Raw genomic sequence first — 12,112 nt, forward strand, 5'->3', positions numbered from 1 at the left:
AAAAAGTGTTAGCCAGAGTTCAGTTTTAAAAGATAAGTTCGCCGTTTGGAACATGTTCCACCCATTTTTAGGGTGGAACATGTAACATGTTCCCACCGCTGCAGATGCTGCCGGATCCCCCCCACCCTGTGACAGCAGTACAGGGAGAGATTCCCAGTACTAGCTGTCACTTTTTTAAGACAGCGCTGCCGTGCGGGGCTCCACCCACACAGCTGTGTCCGTCACTTACAGAGTTCTGTGAATAAATGAACTATAAATCCCGACAGCCTTTGTGGCTGTCAGCTTGTAGTTCTCAAAGAACTACCGTGGCTCTGTGGTAGTTCATTGAGTCTTCCTTTCAGACTGTATCTGCTTGCCTGTATGGGATGTACAGGCACACAGATACAGTGACAGTTTGCAGGGGTCTTGCATGGCACCAGTGATCTGCTGAGAGCCTGAGCCAGTCGCACCCACCCCCTCCACAGCCCAGCGCTTCAGTGAGTGCAGGGGGCGCAGGGCAGACAGCGGTGACTGACAGTCAACGCTCTCTGCTCACAGCAGCATTTACAACTCAACGGTCATGTGATCGCTGAGTTCTCACACTTCCAGCCAGTGGGGGACAGCAGCATCAGTCCACATAGGTATGACTTGGAAATAAAAAAAACTTCTCTTTTAAAGATTGAATAAACAGCAATATTACAATTTTGGTTTTAGATTTAAGTACTTGATATCTTACCCTCCCATTAGCCTTTCCTTGCATGTTTTATTTGCCCGGACATCATATGTACAGATTCAAGGTCACATGCTTCTAAATGAGAATTTACCCAGGCTGCATTCATACTTAAGCATTTTAAAAAGCTCAAACTAAAAAATCAATTGTTCTCTATGGTGCCTGTTCATGCGATCAGGTGTGTACAGGCACCATAGAGAACAATTGATTTTTTTTTTTTTTAACCACTTGCCTACTGGGCACTTTCACCCCCCTTCCTGCTCAGGCCAATTTTCAGCTTTCAGTGCTGTTGTACTTTGAGTGACAATTGCATGGTCATGCAACACTGTACCCATATGACATTTTTATAATTTGTTTCACACAAATAGAGCTTTCTTTTTGTGGTATTTACTCGCCACTTTTGCACTATAAACAAAACAAATAAAAAAAAAAAGCGCAAAAATATTTCAAAAAAAAAAAAAAAAAAAAAAAGGTTGTTTCTATTATAAAATTTGCTAAGAGGTAATTTTTCTCCTTCACTGATGTGCATTGATGAGGCAGCACTGATGGGCACGGATGAAGCGGCACTGGTGGGCATTAATGAGGAGGCACTGGTGATATGTTGCAATGATGGGCACTGATAGGCGGCACTGACTGATAGCACCGACTGGCAGCACTGAGATGGCTCTGCTGGGCAGCACTGAGAGGCACTGCATTAATTTTGTGATCTGTTGTGTCATTGGACACAGCTGATAACGTGGTAAAAGGCCGCTGTAATTGGCCTTTTACCTCATCGTGTGATCAGCTGTGTCCGCAGCACACAGTGATCACCAACAGCACCGGGTGCACACCGCTGGGGGGGCACAGGAGGTGCGTTCTGGCTGGATGTCCATGGACGCCCTCCCAGAACTGGACAACAACGCTGTAGCTGTGTTTCAGCTATAGCGCGGTTGGAAAACGGTTAAGTTTGAGCTTTTTTAGAGCTTTAAGCTACAAAACGCTCAAGTGTGAATGCAGCCAAATTAAGTATAATTTCCCAAGAAAACATGTTGATTCAAGTTTAACTTTCTTGGAAAAAAATGGCCTGGGGAAACCTAAAACTTTTCATCTGATCAAAACACACATGTAATGTGAAACAAGAGTCAATATGACCTTAATAAAACCCAGCACAGCACTCAGCGACTAGTTCCAGTGTTAATGCCGAGTTCAGAGTGACATGAAGATGGATTCGAGCAAAGGTCAGGAAAACTAACTAGTTAATCGCCTAGCATGACTGGTGGGCAATAAACAATACACAAGTTATAATAATGTTACAAAGTGCATTCCAATTATTGTAAATAAATATTACACTTTTGTTTTTAAATAGAAAATAAATAAAATTTAATAAAATAACAAAAAGTACAAACGTAAATAAAAAACTTTACATAGATGGTTCTAGATGATCATTGTCAAGGACTTATTGGTGCTACAGGTTTAACCTCTGTAATGCTGCAGAGATCTGTAGGCAGCAGTGTACTGTACCACCTACACACACTCCAGATATAGCTGAATAGGACTCTATAACAAACAGCATGCTGTAGTCATTAAACAGTTTGTGCTGGCCAGGTGTACACAGGGATACTGACCAGATAGAGACCAGGGGTAGAGACCAGCACTGAGAGTCATCAACACATACAGACATAATGATTCCAGTCTACATGACATACTCTGCTTTACTGTACACCTATACCAATGGCTCCAAACTGCAGCACAGGGGCCAGATCCGGCCCTTTGCTTGTTTCTATCCGGCCCTTGCGGCATTATTCCATCCACTGAATGAAGGGGCATTGTTTTTTCCCACTGCCTTTTCTACTCCCAATGGCCACAGTCCAGAACCCTTAAAATGTTTAGGACAGTAAACTGGCCCTTTGTTTAGAAAGTTTGGAGACCCCTGATATACACATTCACTGTCCACATATTGAGAATGAGCACATAGTCAGGATCACATCACCTATGGATAATAAGGAAACAGTGGCAGGCTGTCAACCCAACCTTTTGTATATTTAAATACTTAAAGGGGATGGTGACCATATCTCAGAGGTGGTCAACTTTCTTGATATAAGGAACCTCAAGTGTGGCCCCTGACATCACCAAAGGGTCGTACATAAGTGAATGCTACAGAAGACTGTCTGAGATTGCCCACAGTCAGCAGATCATAGACTGTTTACATGCCGTGCTACGGGAGAGGGTCAGAGTGCGCAGGCATGCTATGGGAGGGTCAAAGCGTGCAGGCATGCTACACGGGAGGGTCAGAGAGAGCAGGCATGCTACATGAAAAGGTCAGAGCGCAGGCATGCTACACGGGAAGGTCATAAAGTGCAGACATGCGACAGGAGTTGTTGAACACAGGAGACATGCTTCAGGAGACAGTCACAGGCTAGACACACATTACAAGAGACTGCTAGAGATATTACAGCCCCTTACAAATCAATCCCTTAACATGTGTGCTCAATACTGACTCTCTCAGCAATCATCCATTATAATTGATCCCAAGAGAAAAAAAGAAAATAATGGAAGAGGAAAAGTGATAGACAGCACAGAAAAAAAAAAAAAAAAAAACTTTACTGGCTTAAATAATTATGATCACATCACCTATGGATAATAAGGAAACAGTGGCAGGCTGTCAACCCAACCTTCTGTATATTTAAATACTTAAAGGGGATGTGACCATATCTCAGTGGTGGTCAACTTTCTTGATATAAGGGACCTCAAGTGTAAACCCTGACATCACCAAAGGGCTGTACATAAGTGAATGCTACAGAAGACTTTCTGAGAATGCCCACAGTCAGCATTAGATCATAGACTATGAACATGCTATGCTACGGGAGAGGGTCAGAGCGCGCAGACATGCTACGTGGGAAGGTCAGAGCGCGCAGGCATGCAACAGCGGGAAGGTCAGAGCGCGCAGGCATGCAACAGCGGGAAGGTCAGAGCGCGCAGGCATGCAACAGCGGGAAGGTCAGAGCGCGCAGGCATGCAACAGCGGGAAGGTCAGAGCGCGCAGGCATGCAACAGCGGGAAGGTCAGAGCGCGCAGGCATGCAACAGCGGGAAGGTCAGAGCGCGCAGGCATGCAACAGCGGGAAGGTCAGAGCGCGCAGGCATGCAACAGCGGGAAGGTCAGAGCGCGCAGGCATGCAACAGCGGGAAGGTCAGAGCGCGCAGGCATGCAACAGCGGGAAGGTCAGAGAGCGCAGGCATGCTACGCGGGAAGGTCAGAGAGCGCAGGCATGCTACGCGGGAAGGTCAGAGAGCGCAGGCATGCTACGCGGGAAGGTCAGAGAGCGCAGGCATGCTACGCGGGAAGGTCAGAGAGCGCAGGCATGCGATAAGAGTTGTTGAAGACAGGAGACATGCTTCAGGAGACAGTCGCAAGCTAGAGACACATTACAAGAGACTGCTAGAGATATTATTATAGCCCCTTAACAAATCAATCCCTTAACATGTGTGCTCAATACTGACTCTCTCAGAAATCATCCATTATAATTGATCCCAAGAGAAAAAAAAATGGAAGAAAAAGTGATAGACAGCACAGAAAAAAAAAAGAAATCTTACTGGTTTAAATAATCACCTAGGTAAGGAAAACACAGGCTACTGCCTGCAGAGGCCCCAAGGGACGTACAATAAGTGCCAAAGGGCCACAGGTTCAGCCCCGCTCCCTCTCTAAAAGCAAACTTATGAGCAGCATGCTGACTACATCCCACATGGTGTACATTACTCTGATGGTTACAATGAAAGAAGTTGGTCACCCAGGTAAGAGGCCATTCTCCCTAAAGCTCCCCACATGTTACAATCTGATTGTACAACAGACGTCACATCTACCAACACCTGTATAGTACAAGGACTGGCCTGATTGGATACAAATGGACAGGATAGATAGAGTAGGAGCTCGTATTACATGGTTTTGGTAAATTGAAAGGCGATTGTATGGTCCCATGAAGGTGTATGTGCCGACTATAGCTACAGTCTCTGGTCTTAGTCCATTAAAGAGCCACCAGATCCTGGCAACCAATCAGGTCTTTCCTTTCATTTTAAAATCCAAAATGCCACTGAAAAGCTGGATGCTATGGACCTGTGCGCAGTAACCCATGGCAACCGGTGGGATTTCAGTAGCTCCCTGTGAACTTATTTGCCATGAGAGATGTCACATGACCTCTCCTGCACTCTGGGGCTCCTCCATAGCAACCAGTCAGTTACCTACAGCCAGGCAGCTACAGAAATGAAAGGATGGATCCTATTGGTTGCTAGGGACAACAAAGAGACTTTGCAGCACTTTTGTCACCTGAGAGGCCAGCACATGTGCACCTGTCATAGTGGGCACCATAGCCAGGGACAGCAGGGAAGGGCATGCTGGGGCTTGCAGTTCCCCCTGTACCCCAATGAGGAGGAAGCAATGGTGGGGAGGAGGAAGGGGGGGAGGTGACACAGAGGGGGGACATGTCTCCATCATCACCCACTGCAATGTGACTAAGAACAAGAAGCTGGTAGCTACCTTTCTCCTCTTCCCAGGGCCTTTTCTTCTTGTTGCTGTTGGGCATGCTGTTGGTGCTGTTGTTGGATTTGGTCTGTAAGTTCCCCAGGCTAGCAGCAAATAGTGTTTGTGAACTCGGGGGAGAAAAGACACAATAGAGGAGCTGTGCAGGTGGAGGGGGGACTAGTCACAACACCCTGAATGGGAACACGAGCTGCTGATGTGATTTGGATCAGTGATGAGGAGGATCCCCGCAGCACAGCAGACACAGGCAGGAGATTCTCCCCGGCTCTGACCACCTCCTCCTCCGCCTGTCAAACGGGTCACACCTCCCACTACCCCCAGCACATACCCGCACGCAACGCCCCCTCCGCGCCGATGGCACTCTGCTATTGGCTGCGGAGCTGGGCTCGTCAGCGGGGAGGCGGAGCGGACGGAGAAGGTTGCGCTGTGCGCAGGTGCGTGGCGTGTTTTGGAGGGCGGAGACACGGGACGTGTGTCTGTGTGTATAGTTACAGGAAGGCAGTGTGCGGAGTCCGGCCACAGGGCGGGGGGATGCAAATGAGGGTGACGTCACGGGGTGGGTAGCGGCACACCGGACAGGTGACAGCTGTCTTAATAACTTATCAATGGTGATCAATGAGCGCGAGTTCATCAGACGATTCCGTGCCTAGAGCTTCTACATAAACCGACCAGAACTTTCTAGGTCTAGTTGTCAGGCAGTGCTCAGCTGTCAGCACTTTGGGGGAATTTCATCAAAATGGAGCAGACTCGACCTGGGGCAGCTGTGCATCGTAACCAATCAGCTTGTTCAGTTTATTCAAGGATAAGTTCATCTTTTCACAAAAAATAAATGCACATTTTTTGCAGGTAAATAATGTGCATTTATTATTTTTTGTTTGTGGAGCCTCTAGTCCAGGGGTGTCAAATTGGCGGTCCTCCAGCCAGGGGTGGACTGACAACTCATGGGGCCCCCGGGCAATAGGGGATCATGGGGCCCCTGTGTCCTTGCCCAAACTAAAAAAAGCATATGAAAAAGGCGCCAGGGGCATCTCATGGGGCCCCCTACTGACCCCGGTCCCTCGGGAAGTGCCCGAGTTTCCAAATGGTCAGTCCGCCCCTGCCTGCAGCTGTTGCCAAACTACAAGTCCCATCATGCTTCTACCTTTGGGAGTCATGCTTGTAACTGTCAAAATTGCAATGCCTCATGGGACTTGTAGTTTGGCAACAGCTGGAGGGTCACCAGTTTGACACCCCTAGTCTAGACTAAAGCATTGCACCAGCAGGTCTCCCCCTGACCTGCCAGTAAATCTACTACCTGTCAGTATACTTTGCATCCTGTATGAGCAAGCAGATACTACTGACAGGAAGGCTCAATGAACTTCGCGGTGCTGTGGTAGTTCATTGAAAACTACAAGCCAATAGCTGCAAAGGCTGCTGGGACTTGTCGTTTACCCATTCACAGAATACTGTGAATTTGACATCTAGCAAGGGAGGAGAAGGTCCCCACTAGCTGCCACAGCAGGGAGCGTGGAGGAGCAGGAGCCAATCTAATCATAACATGTCACACCCGGAGCCTGGGTTCACACTGATGTGGTGTGGAATTCACAGCAATTTCTGTGCGAAAACCATACCGCATCATGCTCGTGCCCCGTTCATTTGAACTGCTGTGGATGTGTATGTTAAGTTAACAACACCCCAAAATCAGTCCGCAAAACACGGTGCGATGTGCAAAATCGGACGGCATGGATGTGAATTGGCGTCACCACCTCATCCTTTTAAAACTGAACACATTAATTACACAGTACACTGAGGCCAATTTAATGCCTCCAAGTGAGTTTAATTGCCACCTTAATCAGCCACAGATCCTGTGTAATTAATGTGTTCAGGTTTAAAGGGATGAGGTGGCAACCCTAGTGTGAATGCAATGCAATCCAATTCTAGTGCCGGCCAAAAAAAAGGGTCCTGCACCTTTTTGATGCCATTAGAGCCATACAAAATGTATGGCTCAAATCGCACCACACAAAATTCGCATGTGATTTGCACAGGAATGCAGTGCAGTTCCTCTGCAAATCACATGCAATATGCCACACCGCATCAGTGTGAACTCAGGCTAAATATGGATGTAACATGTTACGAAAAGTTATCCTTTAAGCCTATTTTCACACTGTTCCGTTGCAGTGTGATTTAAAAAGTTGCGCCTGCTGTACTGTTTGCGTGTTCCCACATGTTTGGCAGCCATGGGCTGTTAGGAATTAAAGAAACATACACATTGTGATGTAAAATGGCCCAAAAGATGGGTAGCCAACAGGACCAGCTTGTGATCATGTGATCACTGTGACTCAAACCCGCCTGAGCTCATCGCAAGTTACTGTGCACAGTTAATCCAGATTCTGCCTGCTCCATTTTTAGTGAATTCATACGTGCACTATACAGATCATACAGTAAATCCTTCTTCATGTTTATCTGCAGTGTGTGACATTCCATGTGTAAAAATACAATACGAGGAATAAAAAGTAGCAATATCATAGGATCAGGAGTGCAAAAATTGTTACATTGGTGTTTGCTGGTGACATCTCTAGATTAAAACTGAGAGTCTAACCCTTCTCACTCTATCCAAAACTATAAAGATTTAAACTTTCAGAACTTTGAGTTGTACAGAACCTTTAACTCAGTACAATCTAAGGGCCTTTTTACATTGATCTATTTTTATGTGTTTTGAAGGTTAAAAAAAGCTGAAGAAAAAGATATCCCTTTAAATCCTATGGAGCGTGTGTGTGTATTTTTTTAAAAGTCCTGCATGCTACATTTTTGGTGTGTGTTTAAAAAACACATTAAAATGCACCTCCCAATTGAAATGAATGGAAAACGCACCCTTGATGTGTTTTTGAGTCACATGTACAAGGCTCAGAGGTGCATGATTGGAGTCAAGAGTCCAGAAAACGCAGCAAAAAAAGCATATTTGTCTTCACCATGTTTTTTTTCAACAGAGAAATGTGAAAGAGCCCTAAGTTGTCAAGGATTGCACAGCACAGTGTACACTATATTGTCAAAACTATTGAGACACCCCTCCAAATCATTGGATTCAGGTGTTCCAATCACTTCCATGGCCACAGGTGTATAAAATCATCACCTAGGGATGAAGACTGCTTCTACAAACATTTGTGAAAGAATGGGTCGCTCTCAGGAGCTCAGTGAATTCAAGAGTGGTACCGTGATAGTCAATCAATGAAATTTCCTTGCTACTAAATATTCCATGGCAGGGGCGGACTGACAACTTATGGGGCCCCTGTGACCTTGCCCAGACTCAAAAAAGCCTATGAAAAAGGTACCAGGGGCATCTCATGGGGCCCCCTACTGACCCCGGGGCCTCGGGCAGTGCCCGAGTTTCCAAATGGTCAGTCTGCCCCTGTTCCACGGTCAACTGTCAGTGGTATTAAAGCAAAGTGGAAGAAACTGGGAACAACAGCAACTTTGCCACAAAGTGGTAGGCCACATAAAATGACATAGCGGGGTCAGCACATGCTGACGTTTACAGTGCACAGAAGTCACCAACTGTCTGCAGAGCCAATAGCTAAAGACCTCCAAACTTCATGATGCTTTCAGATTCATGGAATGGGTTTCCATGGCCAAGCAACGACATCCAAGACTTACATCTCCAAGTGCAATGCAAAGGGTCGGATGCAGTGGTGTAAAGCCCGCGGCCACTGGACTCTAGAGCAGTGGAGACGTGTTCTGTGGCGTGACGAATCACGCATCTCTTTCTGGTAATCCGATGAACTCGTCTAACTTTGCCAGAAGAATGATACCTGCCTGACTGCATTGTGCCAAGTGTTAAGTTTGGTGGAGGGGAGATCATGGGGTAGGGTTGTTTTTCAGAGGTTGGGCTTGACCCCTCAGTTCCAGTGAAGGGAATTCTTAAGGCATCAGCATACCAAGGCATTTTAGACAATTTCATGCTCCCAACTTTGTGGGAACAGTTTGGGGATGGCCCCTTCCTGTTCCAACATAACTTCGCACCAGTGCACAAAGCAAGGTTCATAAAGACATGGATCATCGAGTTTGGGGTGGAGGAACTTGACTGGCCTGCACAGAGTCCTGACCTCAACCCATAGAACACCTTTGGGATGAATTATAGTGGACACTGCGAGCCAGGCCTACTTGGCTGACATCAGTGCCTGACCTCACAAATGCGCTGGCAGAATGGTCAAACATTCCCATAGACACACTCCTAAACGTTGTGGACAGCCTTGAAGCATGAACAGGTGAAGCTGTTATAGCTGCAAAGCGTGGGTGAACTCAATATTGAACCCTATGGACTAAGGCTGGCCATACACAATACAATTTTCTGCCCAATTTCCTTTAGATTTACCTTCAACTATGTAGTGCAAGAACCTGCCTAATTGGATACAATTGAAAGTGTTGTTAGGTTTGACCTCATATTATTTGGTTTTTAGTAAAATCTAAACCAAAAACCTCAATTAAATTGTATAATGTATGGCCAGCCTAAGACTGGAATGCCATTAAAATTTGTGTGCGTGTAAAGGCAGGCATTCTAATACTTTTGGCAATATAGTGTACTGTGACAGGATGAACGGCGAGGTGATAGAGGGACGCTATGTGTCACCTCGCATATGCTCATACCTGACCGTTTAGGTGGAGTCCACTCCGGGTTTTCGAGGCAACAGTTAAGCAGGTGGGTCCGGACCAGAGTTTGGGCTCCACTGATGACCACCAACAGGTGGTATAAAAAGGGCAGGGTTGGAGCAAGGAGTTGCTCGTGGCCTGGGACTCAGAGAGGTGTTCTGAGAGAGCTGTGTGTATGGACTATACCTGCAAGAAAAGGTTTGCTGTTACTTTGTTTTGGTGACAGGGAGAAGCCCTTCACCTTTGAGAGAGGAATCATCTTTTGTTTAGTTAGTGCCTGGATGGCAAGGGTTTATTTTCATGTTCTGTTTATTTTATGCAAACCTTTTAAATAAAGCTGACAACCAGTCAGATTTTGATGAAAGCCTGCTGTGCGGTCTACCTTTGTCCCAGGGAAGGAGATCCCCCACCTGAGCTAACCCCACATATGGTGGAGGATGCGGGCAACTTCCTGAGCAAGTGGGAAGATGGAGGAAATAATAAGAGCCTTGCTGCAGGCCAATGCAGCACAACGGGAGACGAATCGCCAGTTTGCGGAGGCCCAAGAAGCAGACCGAGAGCTCCTTAAGCAGGTGGCCCAACACCTCTTAGAATTAAAGAAGGAATCTGCAGATCCGCTGCCAGTGGAGCAGAAAATGGCACGGGCCAGCTATGTTTTGCAGAAGATGACACCTGCGGATGATGTGGAGGCCTACCTCTCAACTTTTGAAAGGGTTGCTGTTCGGGAAGGATGGAAAAAGGAGCAATGGGCAGGACTGCTTGCACCATTTTTGACGGGTGAATCCCAAAAAGCCTATTATGACCTGGAACCAGGGGATGCCCAGGACTATGAAAAACTGAAGGCTGAGGTCCTTGCACGCCTGGGTGTCACCATTGCAGTCCGGGCTCAGCGGGTGCATCAGTGGCATTACAGGGCTGACAAACCACCCAGATCTCAGATGTTTGATTTGATACATCTCTCCAAAAAGTGGCTCCAGCCGGAGGTATTGTCAGGCCCTCAGATTGTGGAGCGTGTGGTCATGGACCAATATTTACATGCGCTCCCTGCCACTTTGAGGAAGTGGGTTGGCCGTGGAGACCCTAAATCTGCAAACGAGCTGGTGGACCTGGTGGAGAGATATGCAGCCGCTGAGGACTTTTTCCATTCACCTGGGCCGTACCCCAATGTCACTAGGGGTGGAAAACTATCCGGAAGATCCGGTAAGACTGTTCCATGGGCCAAAGGCTCAGGAAAAAATAAGACTATTGTGTCAGATAATGAAACTGTAGGCTTAGGACCTAGAGACTGGCCAAATAGGTCAGGAAGGTCCCCAAAGCCATTTAGAGGTCTAAGCACTGAACATATAATATGTTATCGTTGCCATGCGTTAGGTCATATTGCTGCAAGCTGTCCTTTAAATGATGAACCTATGCAATGTGAAAATGCTTATTTAGGAAAACGCATGTCTCTTTTTGCACAGGTGGTATGTACTGCAGCATGTCAGAAACGCATGGAAAAGCAAATGTGTGTGATTGCCATTGATGAAAAGCCAGTAACTGCTCTGCTAGACTCGGGTAGTGTTGTGACCTTAGTTAAAGGTGATTTGGTAAACCCTGCCAGCTTACACCCTAGCACGATTGGGGTTATTTGTATTCATGGTGATACACGTAATTACCAGACTGCTCTGGTGGAGATTGGTACTCCCTGGGGCCCTGTGACCCATTCTGTGGGGGTGGTGCCCTCTCTGCTTCATGAAGCCATAGTGGGGAGAGATTTTCCCCATTTCTGGAAGTTATGGGATAAGGAGGGGAGTCAGGAGGACCGAGCTCCCCCTGCTGGGGAAACACTGAAAACTCCTGAACTCACTCCTGACCCCTTTGACGGCAAGGTGGAAGGGGAAACTGTTGGTGTGTCCGAGAAAGGCGTAGATCTTTTCCCTTTCTCTGTAATGGCGGGGGAGCAGGAGGAGTTGGATCCAACCCCAGACATTGAGGATATAGAACAAGAGATGATCGCTGGCTCTAGTGAGAGTGGACAGAATGTGGTGCCTGACCTAGAGGTCAGAAAAGAGGATTTTTGTACGGAACAACTGAAAGATTCCACACTTAATAGAGCCCGTGAAAACATTAAAATGATTGACGGGGAACCAGTGGAAAATGATGTAGCGGTGTCTTTTCCCTACATGGCTCTTAACAATAACTTGCTGTATCAAGTGGTAAAGCAGGGGGAGGAGGTGGTAGAACAGTTAGTGGTCCCCAAACCCTTTCGCCGGATGGTACTGGATTTAG

The 12,112-nt window shown here is 46.9% G+C and overlaps 1 protein-coding gene across 1 annotated transcript in view; it reads right to left on the reverse strand.

Annotated features, from left to right (window-relative positions):
- Window positions 1-5,534, reverse strand: part of LOC149451275 (ADP-ribose glycohydrolase MACROD2-like) — a 750,194-nt gene extending 744,660 nt beyond the window's left edge. The window contains exon 1 of the mRNA XM_089690773.1: window positions 5,219-5,534. Coding sequence (XP_089546899.1) covers window positions 5,219-5,264 — 46 coding nt within the window. The 5' untranslated portion in view covers window positions 5,265-5,534. The remainder of the gene's footprint in view (window positions 1-5,218) is intronic.
- Window positions 5,535-12,112: the final 6,578 nt, after the last annotated feature.

Source organism: Staurois parvus, unplaced genomic scaffold (genome assembly GCF_062004578.1).
Source record: "Staurois parvus isolate SC_StPar_1 unplaced genomic scaffold, SC_StPar_1.0 ptg000543l, whole genome shotgun sequence".
Classification (NCBI taxonomy): domain Eukaryota; kingdom Metazoa; phylum Chordata; class Amphibia; order Anura; family Ranidae; genus Staurois; species Staurois parvus.